General features: G+C 38.3%; 1 protein-coding gene across 4 annotated transcripts in view; it reads right to left on the reverse strand.

The window, feature by feature from the left end:
• CDK14 (cyclin dependent kinase 14) overlaps positions 1-17,617 on the reverse strand; it is a 311,069-nt gene that overhangs the window by 145,263 nt on the left and 148,189 nt on the right. For all 4 annotated transcript variants that reach the window (XM_005518789.3, XM_014248691.2, XM_088059192.1 and 1 more), the window contains one exon: positions 7,337-7,460. In XM_005518789.3, the coding sequence (XP_005518846.2) occupies positions 7,337-7,460 (124 nt within the window). The remainder of the gene's footprint in view (positions 1-7,336; positions 7,461-17,617) is intronic.

The raw sequence follows: 17,617 nt of genomic DNA on the forward strand, positions 1-17,617 counted from the left end.
CATTAGAAACTAAGAAAGAAGGTCTGGGGGTGGAGGGAAAGCCTATCAACCTCAGAAAAGCAAAATAAATGACATGGTAGCCTGCCACAGGTCTCTGGGTCCACACTGCCCACAGCTTTTGCAGCCTACATTTTTCTTTCCTCCAAGAAAAAAAGATTTGAAGGTGCCATAGCTACCAATCAGCTCTGCTCCTAAGTTCTGGCCTTACTTTCCCTGGATCCAGGAAATGTGGATAGCAAGGGCTTTTTACCCTGACTCAGTAATAGCCCATCGAGGCTATTCTAGGACAAGCACACACAGTCTGCTCTGCTCTGCTGCTCCAGCCCCAGCTGCCACTCTAAACAGCAATGGCAGCTTCTGGTCTCCATGGAAAATGAGGAATTTACAGCTCAATGCAAAAATAACCATACTTTATAAAGAACTGCAAGCTGACTCAGGTTTAAGCAGTTTGGGGTTCACTTTCCAGGTTCCCACTTTCTTTTTTTCAATTTCCTCACAACATTGTCACTGAAGTCATCTTCCTTTCTTGATATTTAGTACAACTACTGTCCTCAGAGAAAGCCATTACTATCCTTCCTGAGGGGCAAAAGAGCCAATTCTTCAGATTTCAAAGGCTATTATCAGAAAGGAACAGGCTGCACCTGGACTAACAGCAACCTCCCACAGGAATATGGGAAGGAAATGTCTTTTCTTTCCAGGTTCAACTCAGGCAGGGTGTTAGAGGGGACTGTGGACCTATGTTTGGGGTAAACTGCTTTTCTTTACCAGCAGCAGCCTATGGTACCCAGACAGCTTCCAGCCCTTCTCTAGAGCCTGCAGAAGGGCTGCAGAAAGGAGCTGTGTCGGGCCAGCTGCCTCAGGGGTGACCAGGCTGCTCCTTCCTACAAGGCTCCCTAAATAGCTCACCAAAAGCCAGGCAGCCAAAGGGAGCCAGCCCATATAACTGGAGGCACTCTCAGAGGAATTTTGTTAACCATTTTGTCAGGCTTCACCAACAATATAACACCAGCTCTTTGGGCTCTGAGACAACTCCTTATATCAGCATCTTCAAGAACTGATACTCTGTGGAATATTTCCATGGGAAAAACATCACAGTTATCCATGCAAGCAATCTTTTATGCTATTCAACTTTTCATAGGAATTTTATACAGTATATTATAAAGAAACCCTTGTAGGATTCTTACTGTGAAGGAAAAAAAAAAAAACCTACTTTTTTTTTTCAACTTGTCAACATAGCTTTAGCCATTTTAACAGTAAGCTATACAGGAATAACCTTGTCCCTCATGACATAGTCCTGTCATGCTCTCCACAGAAAAATCTATATGGAAATGCATGGAAACATTGTGTCTAATACTCAGCTGCAGTTTTAAACTGCAACTCCATTGAGTATAATTCCCTTTATTTTAATCCTCAAGTCTCTTTGCTCCTGCTATCTATTATTAATCATTCTATGTATCTAGAAGGATGCATGGTTGAATCACACTGACTTAATTCTTTTACTACATCAGAGGACTTTATATTAAAAAAAAATCTAAAAGCTTAAGGCAGGACTTTCACCATAATACAGACCTCCTGCAGATCCTTACTCATCCAGAGATCCCCAAAGACAACAAAAAGCAGTCAAGAAAAGCTTCAGGGTCAGTGTTATTTGAGAGACTAAATGAAAGACATTTTCATGAAGATGTCATGCTGTTTTTCCTCTCCAAAGCCCATTCCCACAGATGAGAAAGAGTAACTCATACTGCAGAAACAAGCATTAAATTACTAAGTTCCTGATGCTCCTTGTCACTCACCTTGCAACACTAGAATTTGTTGGTAGTGTTACTGCAGCTTGAAGATTTTTGTAAAAGACTAAAATTACCAAAAATAGGAGCAGGGATTGGGAGGGAGGGGAAGCATCTATTCAAGTATTTTCTAAATTTTTCAATTTAGAAAATTATCAATCATCAAGTTTTCCTATCCTTGCTAATGATACTTAAGCTAACAATACTTCTATAGACCCGTTGTTCCATACTTCGAAATTGTACTTTTTATCTGTGTGCCTGCTATGTAGCTACCTAAAGTAGGCAGGTGCCTGCATAGTTTATACACCCTGTATTGGAGCCATAGCACAGAGAAAAAGGTACTAAACTATAATACTATAATATACTAAAATAGTATATTATACTATTTTATACTATATTATACTATGTATAATAGTACATTATACATACTAAAAAGAATGGCATCTAATTAAAAGATGTGATTACCCCGAAGTTCCTTGCACTTACAATAACCGCACAATCCAAAACAGAGACCAAACAGGTCTCCAAACTTCACATTCACCCGCTTCATGCAGCTCACTTCTGTTGCAGGTCTAACAGAAGAGATGAAAGGGAAAGGCAGCTGCAGGGAAGATTCACAAACAAGAAATTCCCTGAGAAACAAACCCCAGCAGCAGGTTGATCATCTCCGAGGTGAAGCAGGCCAAGGGCCCTACTAGTGACTTGGCCAGTTTCTCTCATGGCTTCAGAAGTGCTTTTACTGTGACACATGCTAGTTTACACACATAAATGTTTTGTTCTCAACACACATGGCCTGATGATGTTCCCAGTGCATTGAAAGCTATGTAAATCTTTTATCAGAAAATATGTAATAACAAGTATAACTATTTATTTTTCAACTCAGAAAGCAAAAGACTTTTTAACTAAAGAATATGTAAGATCAATTGTGCTATGATCAGATTAAAGGTCCCCATTGTTCCTGGAGGTGTCAGAATATTAGATTGCTAGTAGCCCTTTTCAGAGAATAAGAAACATGGCATGAAAGAGTAAATCCTTCTGTGAAAGTCCCACACAGAAGGTGGAACCCACCTCCCACCTGATTATTGTCAGCTATTTAGGGACTTGATGCTGGAGTTTATTAAGTATAATAATCTGCATGCAAACATATTTGATTAGCCAATCTTGATTTATATCAGCATATAGAATAACTAAATACCAATATCCAATCATTAAGAAACAAAACAAAACAAGCACAATATTTACTGAGCCACAGAACAACACAAGAAGGAGAATTTGCCTAGTTCAATCTGCCAGACTGTTCCAGGCATAGTCCACTAAGGGAAGCAGAGATTTCATAACGTCTCTGGGCTATTCCAGTGCTGAAGGATTTTCATACCAAACATTTCCTTCCTTATAGCCAGTTGTGTTTCAGCTTATGACCATTATCCCTCATCCTCCCACTGTGTTCCTAAGTAAAAAGCACCACTGTGCTCTTGGTAACCAACTCTTAAAGCACTGGGAGACTGTAGAGCTCCTCATCTCATTACAGAAGGCAATCCCATGGATCAAACACGATTTACCTTGACTGGAACTGGCACTTTCTTCACACCTACAGAAGCTACTTCCAAAAAGCCTCACCCCATTATTTTCTATGGGATAGTGGTTGACCAAGCTGCAGTACTCCAGACCTTCTTTCTTGCCCTCCTTGCAAATGGGTAAAGCAATAACCTTTCTCCAGTTATTTGGAACTTCTCTCAAAGTCTGTCAAAGATCAGAGAGAGCAGCCTGACAGTGACATCAGCTGGTTTTCCCAGTACACTCAGGTTCATGGTGTGATTCTTGGGTTTGTCCAGGAGTTGGATTCTATGATGCTTACAGGCCCTTTCCTGAGGTCAGACTGACAGGCCTGTCATTCCCCTGACCTTCTCCAGACCCAGAAGGGTTCCCAGACCCTTCTTGTAGATGGATTTCACATTTGCTAACCTCCAGGCATCTGGGACCTCCCCAGCTAACCGGGATTGAAGATAAATTATGGAGAGTGGCCTGATGAGCTCTTCTGCCAGCTCTTTCAGTACCCTCACACGAATCCCACCTGGATCCACAGACTCGGGAGTGTCTGAGTGGCACGGGAGGTCACTAACTACTTCCTCCAGGATTGCAGGGGCTCTGTTTTGCTCCCTGTCCATGCCTACCAGCTCAGGGGGTTGGTGCCCCTGAGGATTACTAGTCTTTCTGTTGAAGGCTGAGGCAAATTTCTTACCGTGTTACTCATTAGAGGTTTAAAATACTTTATTTCTACTTAAGACTGATATATGCAGGAGGGGAAATAAACAAACTCAGACAGCCAAATTCACACCACAGGATCAAAAATAATTTGTGCACTTCATTCCGTAAGAATTCCTAATATACGTTACTTTCCTCTGGAATTTTAATTAGATTTTAAAAAGAATGCAGGAATGGTGTTCAAGGACTATTTTTCACAGCAACAATTACTCAAGATGTAGCCTCCCCTATTATATCTTCTCAAGAAAGCCATTTTTTATAGGTCATCCATTTTTAATTTGATAAAGCCTCTATATTCTGTTCTCCCTTTTCATTTGACCGCTGAGTCTTCTCATAAATGTTCATTTCCTAGCAGCTAGAGCACAATGAACAGAAAAGCAAACCGCTGTTCATCTGAACAAAGACACTCCCACACAGTGAACTATCTATGTCTGGGAGTCCTGCTATAGAAAACACATGCCCACAGTTATTCAAAGATTCCACTTCAGCCGCAGTGCAATGCACTGGCAGATATGAACAGCCTTTCTTTTACCTTGTTTATTCAAGAACTGTGATCCACTAGCCTACTTTTAAGTATTTGATATCCTACAGTGAAGAGATTAAATAAGCCTGACGCCAAATGAAAAACTTCAGACATGATGATGATTTTTTTAGTAAACTTAAGTAACCAAAATCTGAAGATCTTGTCCTTAGAGACTAAAAGGCCTTTGCTCTAGGATTTTATATTTATTATGCTAGCAAAGGCAATCCTTTCTCTAACAGAAACTGATTTCTTGATAGGTTCTCTCCTGCCTTGAGTGCATTTGAAAGCAAAACAACCATCTTTCTAATTTCCACACGGCTCCTCATGTAATTAATCAAGTATACAATCTAAACTGACTTCCTTTCCAAGCACATTATTGCAAATCAGTCATTTGTGGGAGAAAATCATAAAGAGAAATAGGACTGTATTTTAGATCTTGTTTAAGAAGAGTCTTTCATACTGGGAAGGTAGAAGATATATAATAATATAGCATTTAAATAAGTTAAATAATAATAATATAATAATAATCATATACTGCTATCATAATACAGTATTTAAGTAAATAAATATGCACAGGGGCACACGGAGAGCACACAGGTGTGCTCTCATTTCTCATGCTTCCAGTGAAAGAGGTCATGACCTTTCAGACTTTAACCTCATCAGTTCTAGTTTTTCATCTTGGTTCTCAGAAGAGAAATTTAACCCATCTGGTTTTCAGTTTTATGAGGTCATGAGCCATGAAAGAAAATCTAGCTTTAAAAAAAAAAAAAAGATACATAATCTCTCTGTGCATGAGAGTAGATTACGCAGATGTTTCTGTTATGTCAAGGCAAACTTGAAAGGGAAAAAAATATCCTCAGCACAGTATTACACATTCATGTCTCTACCACTGTGTATTTCTTTCTGGTTGTACTTATACATTTCTAGTGCCTCTATGAAAACCATACACAATGGTCAACCTTAAACTGCTGCCAACACAAAGCTGTGAAAATCCAGCCTTTCATGTCATCACTGGGATATTTAGCCTGGTGCTACAATGAGACAACAATTTCATCAGAAGTGATAGTCACATTTTCTACTACAGCAGGGCACAAAAAAGCATCCCACCCTGTCCTCTGCACTCTGGCAACACCAGGCAACACAGCCAGAGAGTCAACTTACGTCTGAGCTGGACATTTGTGATCAGTTCACACCTCCAGCAATGCATTTAATAGTACTGGTGAAAGGCAGGTTGTTTTTTTTTAAAAAAAAAGCTCAGCAAAAAAGTTTCCTTCTCTCCAGCCACACAGACCATAGAGCTTCAGTAACACACACCACAGGAAACATTTTACATACAAAAGAGTTTGAGAGATTTTTTTATGGTTTTCAGCATTCCACAAAGCTAGAGAACTTGAAGAACATTGTTACAATCTCCTGGAAGGTTTATAATATGGGCATACTTGAAAGTCAGATTAGTTCATAGGGTTCTATACATGTAAATGATACAACAAAACTATTAAACAGCACAGCACCTTCATCAGATGGTTAACTCACATTTCACTACAAGAACACTGAATGATGCACCTGTTTCATGTTTAAGAGATGAAAGCTCATAGTAAAATGCAACATGCAGGAATGGCTTTTTAAAGCATTTATTTCAAAAAACAGCAAGTTTTGAAAAATGACAACAAAAAATAATACACAAACCAGGAGATAATTGCTTCCAATACTACTTCTCTAACTGCCTTACAATCTAAAGGCCAATCAAGTTCTTGTGGACTGTGTTCACCTTAAGTCCTGTTCCCTTCTCCAGCATAGCAAATACACACTGAGCTGTTAATTGCAGTAACACTAATTAAAAGACAAAACCTCACGACTACATTAACAGTGAAATTGCCAATTAGCACACAAGGCTTCCTCATTACTGCTGCTGCATGAAATGTGAAGCATGATGTGGATAGCAGACATAAAATAAAAGACATTTTTAAAAGGCCAATAGGTCATATTTTCAGCTTACTTCAAAAGTACTGCTGGAATCAGTAACTGAGAAGCTGACCTACAGGAAAGAAGGAAATTCCTACAACCTTTTGTGAAAACCACTAAAGAAAAATATTGCCATTTTCCACATCTGCATTCACAATAGTTTTCAGAGGAAAGAGTACTTGCCTTGGTGTAGCCACTAGAAAATGGCTTAAAAATTTAAAAATAGGCCAAAGGCTAAGATTTCAGTGGATAATTTATCCTGACTTTATACTCCACTAAAGGCTTCCCCAGAAAAAACTAATGGATACTGAAAGCAGTCCAGGTGATGCTAGTGTCCTCTATTCTACAGAAGGAACACTTATTCTTGTGTCCTTCAGTCTCTTTCAATGACCATTTAATGAAAGTTAATCCAGATCTTCACAACCCTAGAGCTGCTTCCATAAAATGATTGTGTTTTTTATATAGTCTGTATTTCCTCAGGTCTCTCTCTACCTTTTTTCCTTCCTTTTTAAAGGTTTTTAATTCTACTTCAGAGGTCTCATGGTAAATAAAATGGAAATACTTTCAGCATGATCTTCCTTGAGAGAACTCGAGTAGGTATTTGGTTTTTACTTGCCCCCTTTTAATCAAGCATTTTGTTGACCATAATCAATTTCTTCACTCAGGAGAAAAATGTGCCATTATCTACAATAAAGAAGGTGTGTCTAAGGAATAGGGTGGGGGTAGGGGAAGAGAAGTCAATGGAACCATCTGTCTTGACATTCCTGAAACATTATAAGAGACTTGTAATTAACTGCTTGCCTACCAAAGTCTGCCAGCTTTAACTCCCCCGTGTCACTGATCAGAAGGTTCTGTGGTTTCAGGTCCCTGTGCAAAATGTAACGCTGGTGGATGTAAGACAGTCCTCGCAGCAACTGAAATAAAAATAACTGAAAAAGAGGGGGACAAAAAATGACCTCTGTTAATATTTTGCATATAACCACAGGTGATTTCTTCACAATATGCAGGGTGCTTGCACATTGCGGTAACATTGTGTCAGAATTCCTCCCAATCTGGCTAATTCCCACCCAAATTTAACACAATGAAATTTCCATCTGAAATATACTTACTTTGCAAGGACTAAACCCAGCCTCCAAGCCCTACTATGTCATAGATTCAATTTGACTGCTTTAAAAAGAATGAGAGTAATACAACAATGTGCAGAAGGCACATAATTTCTACCAAATTATAATTATATTCCATTTACCCATACAGCCTTAAAGATTAGGTGGTAGCCTGAAGACAGATGTGTATCTTCACTAATTATGGGAAACAACAGAACAGGGTGGATAGGGATGGGGTGATAAGGCTGGGGGATAGAAAACTGAAGCTAAAACAAAGAAATTAATAGTATAACAATAATGCCCGTGTACCCAAGGAAATCTGCAAATAAAATAGATTTTATCCTTATATTTTAATGGGAGTTTCCTATGTATTTTTCACTAGGAAATAATAACCCTCACTGAACCTAAAGACAACTTTTGAAACCTACTTGCAGTAGTCTTTAAAGTAAATTTAGATAGAAACCTAACTCACCTCCTGGTTTCTTAGAGTCCTTCCCTGGATTCTATCAATGCTTACTCCTAAAACTAAGCATTACTATTGTGTATTCTGTAATTTACAATTATGAACAAAGAGCTGGATGAAGAAGATTTTTTGTGCTCCCCTTTTCATCTGCATGCATCATTCTCCCGCATCCTTTCAGACACTTTCTGTGAAGGGCTGTGTTAACCGCCATGGGTTTTGTCAGTACAAAGGGTGAATGAACTCCCAGGAGTTTTCTTTGCTGTTATGAAGAACCTATCCCAATGCAGAGACTCTTCCTTCCACCTGATATATTTTAAGAAATACTTCAGTTCCTAAATGTGAGCACACAAATCCCTTCCAAAGCTAAACACGGAGGACTCAAGAGCAGATACAGACTTTGTGTCCCACGGCTCAGAGGACAGCAGAACGTGCTCTCCAGGAAGATGTGGAAACCACACCAAGGATTTGGGAAAAGTCAACTCAGGCACACGAGAATTTCTAATTAAATTGCAACACAAGCATCCTATTCACTGATTACTGAAGTGAAGAGACATTATAAAAAGGGTTACAAAATCTGATTATAGAAGAGAATAAAGGCTGACATGAAAGAAACAGAAATGTCATGTTACTGAAGGTGAAATGAATTTAATTGCATTTAATTTTTTTCCCTGAGTGCAGACACAATGCACTCTGTGTTTAGCTATTTAGCCAGGGCACAAAGAGCCATATCAATCACCTTCTTGCCAGGATTGGGTCTAACAATGTGCTGAGGAAGCCTAAGAGCAAAATACAGAAACAAAGAATAGCAGGAAAGTCATAAGTAACATGCACATTCCTTTTTGAATTGTGGTTAAAGTGGAATTCATGGTACATAAAAACTATTTTAATAAGAGCAAGAAGCAGAAATGGCTTTCATTACAGCCCAAAAATATCAATTTAATTCTATTAAATTGCTTCAGAATAATTAATTTTTTAAATAAAAAGATGGGAAAAATAACCAGTTTGCTAGGCTAAATCAATGGCATTTAACTTCAAACATTACTTCTAAATACACAAAGAAATTTCAATTATCATGGTAACTTACAGCACTTAATCTTTATAATAACTCAAAATATATTTATTAATGTCTTTCATTTGGCTTTAGTGCAAAGACTCAAGTGATTTGACATAACGTGCTAAAAAAAATGCCCAACAACTTCACAGCTAAACAGAATAAACATCTGCTCTTGAGGACAGCTTTGGAATGTAGTTTTATTCCAAACTTGTAGACATTCTGTACTCATTAAGTACTTCCCCAAAAGTTAATTAATTCACTCACACCTCCTTGGAGGAAGCTCATGGAAGACAAGGGGAAAAAAAAAACCTTCCCTGAATTCATTATAGGGTAAACTCAGATAGTGTTTTTTTTTTCTTTTTGTTTTTCTCTTCCTCTTTGATTTTATTAGGTAATATTAAATGTGAAAAGATTTAAGTGAGCACAAGCCTAATGTCTGGCAGCAAAACATTCTGCAAACCACAGGCCCTTTGTGATTGCTTAGGATGAGAAAACACCAAGGGAGGCCTCTCAATTTCCAACAGTTTCCCAGCCCACAAAAAGAAAAGATGAATTGGAAAAAATGTTTCTGCTTCCTCATAAAACACTTCTGCCCTCTCACAATCAAGTTCCCTCTCCTGATCTTGAGGAAAATCTTCTCCAAGGAACTCGTTTTCCTTCCAGCTTATCTGCATTACCTTCACAAGGACAAAAAGGAATCCTAGATGAGGATTCCTACTACCAATCCTTACCCATATACCCACTCTGCAATCAACATCTACTATACCTCCTATCACGGTCGTACTCTCATCTTACTTGCTCCTTTCTCCACCTCACTCAATTCCAATCACTATGAAACCTCAGCCTGGGGTTTTATCAGGGGGTTTTGAACACGCAACTGAACTGCCATTTCCCAAGGCCCCAGGATGGCAGCTGGAGTCAATGGCAAATTCAACATGTATTTCAGCAGATCGGTTGTGACAGTAAAACCAACACAGGTTCATAGCTCTTTAGCTTTTACGTTAGTAATTTTAATATTTGCATGGTCATACACAAGGCTGCATAGGTATTGAATAAATGGCAATAAACAAACTCAGACATCATTCACTAAGATATCATTTGTGTACAGTTCCTAGCTTATTAGAAAAAACAAAGGTTTTGGTAATAAAGTTAGGCTCACAAAATGACAAAGGTCATTGTGGTGAGAGTTGAAAAAGACAGAAAACAGGACAGGGATTTGTCCCTAGAAGTCAGGTTTTCAGCAAAGCTTAATATTAGGAAGCTCAACACTTAACATTCAGACAAAAAACCTAACACTTGTGGCTTCAAGTCTTGCTTCTTTATTATAGCCATTAAAAAATACCTTTTTTCCCCTGACTGTTATGCAGCTCTCACTCTAATGAGCAACGTGTTTTAATGAAGACTCTTCATTGTCAGCGAGAAAAATGCATGCAGGTCAAAGATAATTCAGAGTTTATGGACTGTGATATTAAAAGAACATTAGCAGTTTTTAAAACTTACAAGAGAAAGCCTTCAACTCCACAAAGGGGTGAGTTAGCACCCACCTAGTCTTTCAAGTGTAATGCCTGGATAGCCATTTGAGCTATATGCAACATTTGACCAAATGCCCAAAGTTGTTTTAAAATATAACATTTTCTGAGGGATTTGTAGCTATCTGGATAAACAGCCCAGCTTGCCTGGTGTTTTAATGAGTCTGGGTGAGTGTACAACCTAGAGCCTCACATGCAGGCATCCAGTGGCTGCCTGTTGGCCTCTGTGCTGCAGAACACTTTGCTATCTATCCGCTGGCCTCTGAACGAGCTTGTAAGTTAGACACTGACACAGGCCATGCAAAACACATCTAAAGGGTGGGACTGAGAGCAGCTAAGGCTGTCTGACTCAGGTTCAGAAAGCTCTTCCCAATCTAATGATGAAGGGGAACACTCACATACAGGTAACCTGTGTAAAGTACTAAGATGACTCCATACAGTTGTCCTCCATTACCAGAGGTGGTAGAGAGTTTCTGGCAAAGGATGCTGGGGTAAATGAAAAGCAGAAGTTTCCCTAGGGATGCTTAGGGAGATTCTCCAGAAAATGTACCATTTCAACAGACTCTGCTGAGGCACTGAAGAGCCCAATGACAGAAAGGATGTTCGCCAAGAAGACAGAATAATGATGCCTGTGGGGGCCTTTTTTAAGTCTTTCCATGATGGCAAAGAGGGATTTCTAAATTATTTTCTTCATTTGATCTCCCTTAATTCATGTTGTGTTGTGGGAATAGAACACCTGGCCCTGGATACAGAAGTAGAAAGCTACACAGAATTAGTAAGCTACAAAGAACTTTTTAGTTTACAGAAGATGCACAAAACTCTTGGTTCTGCCCTTTTGCCAGCAAAAGACTGCAAAGAAAGGCTGAGATAATCTGAACCAGAAGCTAACATTATTTCAGAAGAAAGCTGAAAGCAAGCCTGAATTAATGTGTCTTTCCTTTAGCAAGCTCATATTGCTCGATTAGTATAGTTACTTTTGTAACATAATACACAATACAGCACAAGCTTTATAATCATCCATCACTGATTACACAAATGCTCCTGCTTGCTCTGTGTATAAAAGCACACTGTCTGGGTATCACACAATCATCTGAATTCCCAAATGTGTATTCAGCATCAATTGAATCATATTTAGTCTTAACTGGCCATCAAATCTAAAAATACCAGTAAAAGAAACTAAATTTGAGACATCCCATCTCACACTTGCAACCTGTGAAGTTCTCCCTGTCATCCAGAGGACAGTACAGGCTTCTGTAAATTATTAGCTATTTAGAAAGGCAAAAATGAGGTAATAAATCACTACAGTGCCATCTCACAGCCTTGGAAATAAACACAACCGAACACATTACTCAGTTCCATTTGGGTTCACTAGACTTTGTGAGTTAGAACTACTTGCTTTAAAACATTCACATTAGGAAAAACTACCTGGTAATATGTACTATCACAGAAGCAATGACAAATGTCTCCCTGTGACTTCTGCTGGCATGTCAAAAGCTCATTGAGAACAATCTTTTTTATTACTCTTTGTTTGCTATTCATTTCCCTCTTCTCAACCAGGATAATAACCATGAGATAAAATCCAACTTTTTACTTCTATGAGCTGGGGAAATACTGCACTTTTTAGGCCAAATCTTTGTCTACTCTGTTGCTTAAATTGTCGGAAGAAGTTCCAGAAACAAAGTATCGACTTGAGACAAATTTGCATCCCCATAAGTAAGGAAAATCTGAATAAAAAATTATTAGCCATTTGAATCTGCAAGATTTTCAGGATCATAGTAAGATTTATCTCACTAAAAGGTTTCTCTTATCTGTCTTCCCTGGAATCAACTGATTTGTCATCAACATTCTTTTTGTCTCCAAAAAACATTTAAAACAATCCACTCCAAAATGCATTTATAAAGGCCTCTAACTTCCTCCTGCATTACTTACACAAGAGTCTTACCAAGGCAATGTCACACAGAAATACATATGGTACAGCCACTGGAAATGTGTATCACATCATCACTTAAAAATGTATATATACAGATTTTTCCACTTACTTCCAGCGGAACTGCAAAGGAAAGAGATCGGAATGTGTTAATTTGCTAACTTCTATTCTCTTTGATGCTCTTTTAATCATTTTTTGTCCCCTCTGGGTACTACTACAGTCATTTGCAATGAGGAAGGTGTGCTTAATTAACTGAGTATAAAGACACTCCCTCATGATCAGTTATAGCCGTCTGCTAATGTTCAGTAAGTGGAAGGCTCAGGTTTTTTCTTCTGAATGGCAAAAGTAAAAATAAATTCAATTTAATCTAATCTGCTTTTTTACCTTTCATCAACTACTTCCATGCTGAAGTAGGTCAGAGTGGCAATTGTTGCCTCACCAGTTTTAAAATTTTGAAGTGTACTCTCTATAATATACATGTTTTCTTGCCATATGTGAATCATTAAGATCATACAGACAATAAATTACAAGTGCACTTATGAAAGTGACATTCTTCTAGCATGAATTTTAACATGCTAATGAAGATTCTGCATTAACTGTTCACAGTTGTGCATATTATCAAACCATTAAGTGACAAGACTGACATGAAGTAGATTGAAATGCTGATCCCATATTTAATGTCTGATAACTAAAAAGTCTAATTTAAATAATCAATTCTCAATGCCATTTGTAAAAGACGACCTTAATTTGGCATAACATTATTCTGTCTGCTGCACACCTGCTTGCTCACCGATCGAGGAATGAAAAATAGCACCTTCTCAACCACATTAAACAGCATCACTTCTTACTTAACATATCTGCTGAAATACACTTTTAATTCAACTTCACATCAGCAGCATGACCAATTTTAGTGAGTAGGAGAGAGATTTCAAATGGATGACATTAGTTTAGATTTGCTTCCAGTAACAACAGATAAATTTAAGAGGACCACCACAGCACGTTTTCACCTCAAAGTCAAAGATTCTTTTCTTCAAACCCCAGTGAGTCAGTGACATGAAAACTCATCGTACCTGGATCTACTACCACAGGTTAACTGCCCACTTCCTGTGCACCCGTGGTGCTCAGCCTCCTGGTCAGACACCTCTAGTTACACACAGGTGCTCGCACACCTACATCACGTAACATGTCTTTGTCACAAGGGGATGCAGAACTTGGCATGTAATCCAACACGTCTCCCCAGAGAAAAGGGGGAACACAAACCTCCTGTCCATGCCACAGATCTTGATACAACCACCCAATGGAAAGGAAACAGAAACATGCTAGGAAAGCCTACATTGCTAACACAACTACAGCCTAAAACCTAATGCATTTTTATGCTACTTTTCAGATATTATGGTTTTCTAACAAGCACATGGGTTTGTATCTTACTAGCTTCTGCTTAGCAAGAACCAGTATGCCATGCTCTGCCACTGCCAAAGTTCAAGCAGCTTCGTTTAAGTGAGGCTTACGTGACTTAAGTAAGCCTCAGATGGATACGACACAGGAGCTGCCTAATCCTTGCATGTTCTGAATGCTTCCCTACCCTTTGTGCTTCAGACCATCCTAAAGCTGAAATCAGTTCAGTGATAAATATTAATGTTTACAAAAGACATCCGATGACAACTAACCTATGGCTTTGACACAGATTATTAATTTTCACATTAGTCATTAAGTGCCAAAATTACTCGTCTGACAAAAACAGATTCAACATTAAAAACCGAAACCATTATTTAAGGACAATGTTCACAGTGCTGCAGTGCAGCAAGGAACACATGAATACTATAAAGACTAAATTCCAGAGATTTCAGGTAATATAATAACAATCAGTAGATTTCAACATTTTCAATCCAATGTTATGGAGACCACCATTAAACCCTTGGTTTAATAAATCAAATATTTTTATCATATCTAGATTTTTTTTAACTGTGTAGATGCTATAAAGTTGACTGATCTCTTCTTGAGCATTTAGCACAGAAAAATGTTGCAGCATCCCATTATATGTCACTAATTACTATCTATTACATTCCTTTTTTAAAAGTTTTAAGATAAACTAATTATATTCTCACTGAAAGATAAGCACATTTTTACAGAGATTATTGGGCTGCCCTAGGAAACTTAGTACCCAAATCCCAGCCCACATTTTGCTATATACCCTGACTCAGTACTGCAGTGATAAAACACATTTTAAAAGGTTCTGGTGGGGATAGGGCTTAGTTAGTTGAGGTTTTGCTTCAAAAATATCCATCCATTATGCACAGAAGACTGCTGTGTCCTGCTTACTAGGAGAAAGGAAGGCTCAAAATTGAGATGGTAAGAGCTGAAGTCTTGAAGAGTCCTGGGAGAAGGCTGAATATTCTTGTTGCCTGCATGCAATGCTCAACAAGAGGGTCTGCCTATTTCTTTTTAACACTTTTTGGCCCCAGGAAGGGAAAAGGTGCCCAGGGAAAAGAACAAATCAGTGCAGCAATATTAGATAGAATAAGAACAAACTGGAAGTTCCTTCCCCCTCTGGTCACAGCAGACTACAGGAGGCTTCCAAGTTGCCTGAAGTAAAAGATTTGGAGAGCAATTAAGGGACAGGGACAGTTTTTGTCTGGTTGACAACCCGTTGTCATTCAGGCTGGTGTTGCACAGATTAAGGAACAGTGGGTCAGAGGCAAGTGTCCTTTTATATTGCCAAAGACGGGGTTTTTCCTCTGTCAAATGCTCACACAAATCAATATTACCTCTAACTGCAAGTAGAAGAAAAAAGGCAGAGAGAAGAAATTCGGGATGCTTTTCTCAAAAGACTTCAGATATCTCAAGGCAGCATCACTAATTAAGAAGCAAATTAGCTTTCATTAATAGATTTATTTTTAAGGCAGGGATGCAAACAAGTAATGCAGGCATGACAGATGCAAGCTTTTGCTCCACTTATTCTACCAATAATAGGAGTTACAATAAACAAACTCAACTATAAAATGAATGCATCAAAGCATAAAGATGAATTTATGTGCATTACTAGGAATGTAATAATATGGAGTAAAAGTTAAAATAAAGGTGATATGATTAGAAGAATCTAAGAACAGTTACAGTTTCACAGAACATGCTGAAATGCACAAATAAAAATATACTTAAATTATGAATTTACAAAACCAGAGCCTGTTATGCACAGCTGCAAACAAAAGCTCAGGAGAACCAAGAAGATAAGAAAACAGACTGGTGGCAATAGCCCTGCACCAGACAGAAAGGAACATAAATCAGAATGAAGATCATAACAAAAAAAAAAAAAATAAAATATCACTGGTAGGGTCAGCTAGTTGCTCTGACCCATTAGAGTTCCTGCTGTAGGAAGCAATCCAGATGTTCCAACTGAGCATGGACTATTCCTGAAGGCTGCAACATCTGTAGGAAAGAAAGCCAGGAGTACAGATTTCCATAGTCTGGGCCAGGAGGAACAGCAGAGGGAGAGCCAGGAGAAAATCTTGTACCTCAGTTTGCAATAGCACATTTTGCAGCTTGGCAGGCACCACACGGTACACACATAAATCAATTCCTATTTCCAGTCATGGACAAGGCTGCAGCAGTAGCTTCCAGCAGAAACATAATTATATGTGGGGCCATGTATTTAAGATTTATTGCTTGCCTTCAATTGTGGAAAAATTGAGAAAGACATCTTTTAAACCAGACACAGGAGGATGAGGCCATGCCTACTCCACACAGACTTATTCACTGATTACCTTCTCCTCAACATCTCTAACTATAACACTCTACACAGTATATGAATATATAGTTATAAATAAATGGTAGACATGCAAGTTTGTTAGCTACCAAAGACCTAAATCATTGTATCTTTGAAGCTAATGAAGTTTGCAGAATATATGGACTGAAACAACTGCTTTATGCCAATTTCTCTTCAAGCTGATGAAGATGTTTTAGGTACACAACCGCGTTTATGTCATCAGAATAACTGGCTTAACATTACCAGGGATAGGCATTTTTAAAACATCTCAGCATCACACACAAATTCCTTGAAGGGTTTAAAGCCAGATGTTATTTGTAAGACTTGCACCTCCACCCATGAATTATAAAATCCTGAAATCATTATGTGTCAATACATACATACCAATAAAAATGCTAAACCTAATACTTTGGGAAATAATCTTGTTTTATTTGCCTAAGCATACTGGCCCTGGACTTCTATCATTGCCAGCTGAGATATTCTTCTTTATACTTCCACATAGTTATAATATCCTGCTAAGTCTTTATTTAAAACAGTTAAGTGACAGCAAATAGCCTATTTAAAACCACAAAGAAAGGCAATGTCAAACACAATACCTGAGGGGACAACAATATGTGTGTCCATCAAAGTAATTTAGATTTTTATTCTATTTATGAGTCTTCATTTAAAAGTAAGCCTGAGGGAACAAGCATTGTCTTTAGCCTTTAGCAAATACAGAGAAAATTCAGAAATATAATTAAGCTGAAGAGATCCTACAGAAGTCAAGAGGTAAGTAAATAATCATTGTGCATCTGCCTTCCTATAAAATGCTTGTTTAACAGGAACTACTGTATATAGTTTTTGGAAAAAGAAAGATGTGTGATTATGTGGGTTTGTATTTATAACCGGCAACAAGCCAGAAAGGAATATCCATCAATAGGCAATACTTTCCTCAAGAACAAAATTAAAAGGCAGGAGGTCTTTTGTCATGCTGGGAGAGCATCAATGGCTTAATCCCACAGGTTAGTGCCAGAGAGCTGAGGCTAATTTATTGCTACTGGAATATAATTGCTCAACTGGAAGCTTTTAAAATGGATTTAGGGATCACATAACCACTGATTCTGAAAAAACAGTGTCCAAAAGTCTGACTAAAAGTGAAATTACTGAAGGATCTCTAGGAAGAAAGGGCTGGCAGGAAGAGAAGGCTAATTAATATAGCTCAGCTTAACCCTTAGAAATCAGCTGTGGATCCAAACAGACAACTTTGTCCA

The sequence above is a fragment of the Pseudopodoces humilis genome, chromosome 1, assembly GCF_049639895.1.
Source record: "Pseudopodoces humilis isolate 2021_Gansu_Grassland_sample_001 chromosome 1, ASM4963989v1, whole genome shotgun sequence".
Taxonomy (NCBI): Eukaryota; Metazoa; Chordata; class Aves; order Passeriformes; family Paridae; genus Pseudopodoces; species Pseudopodoces humilis.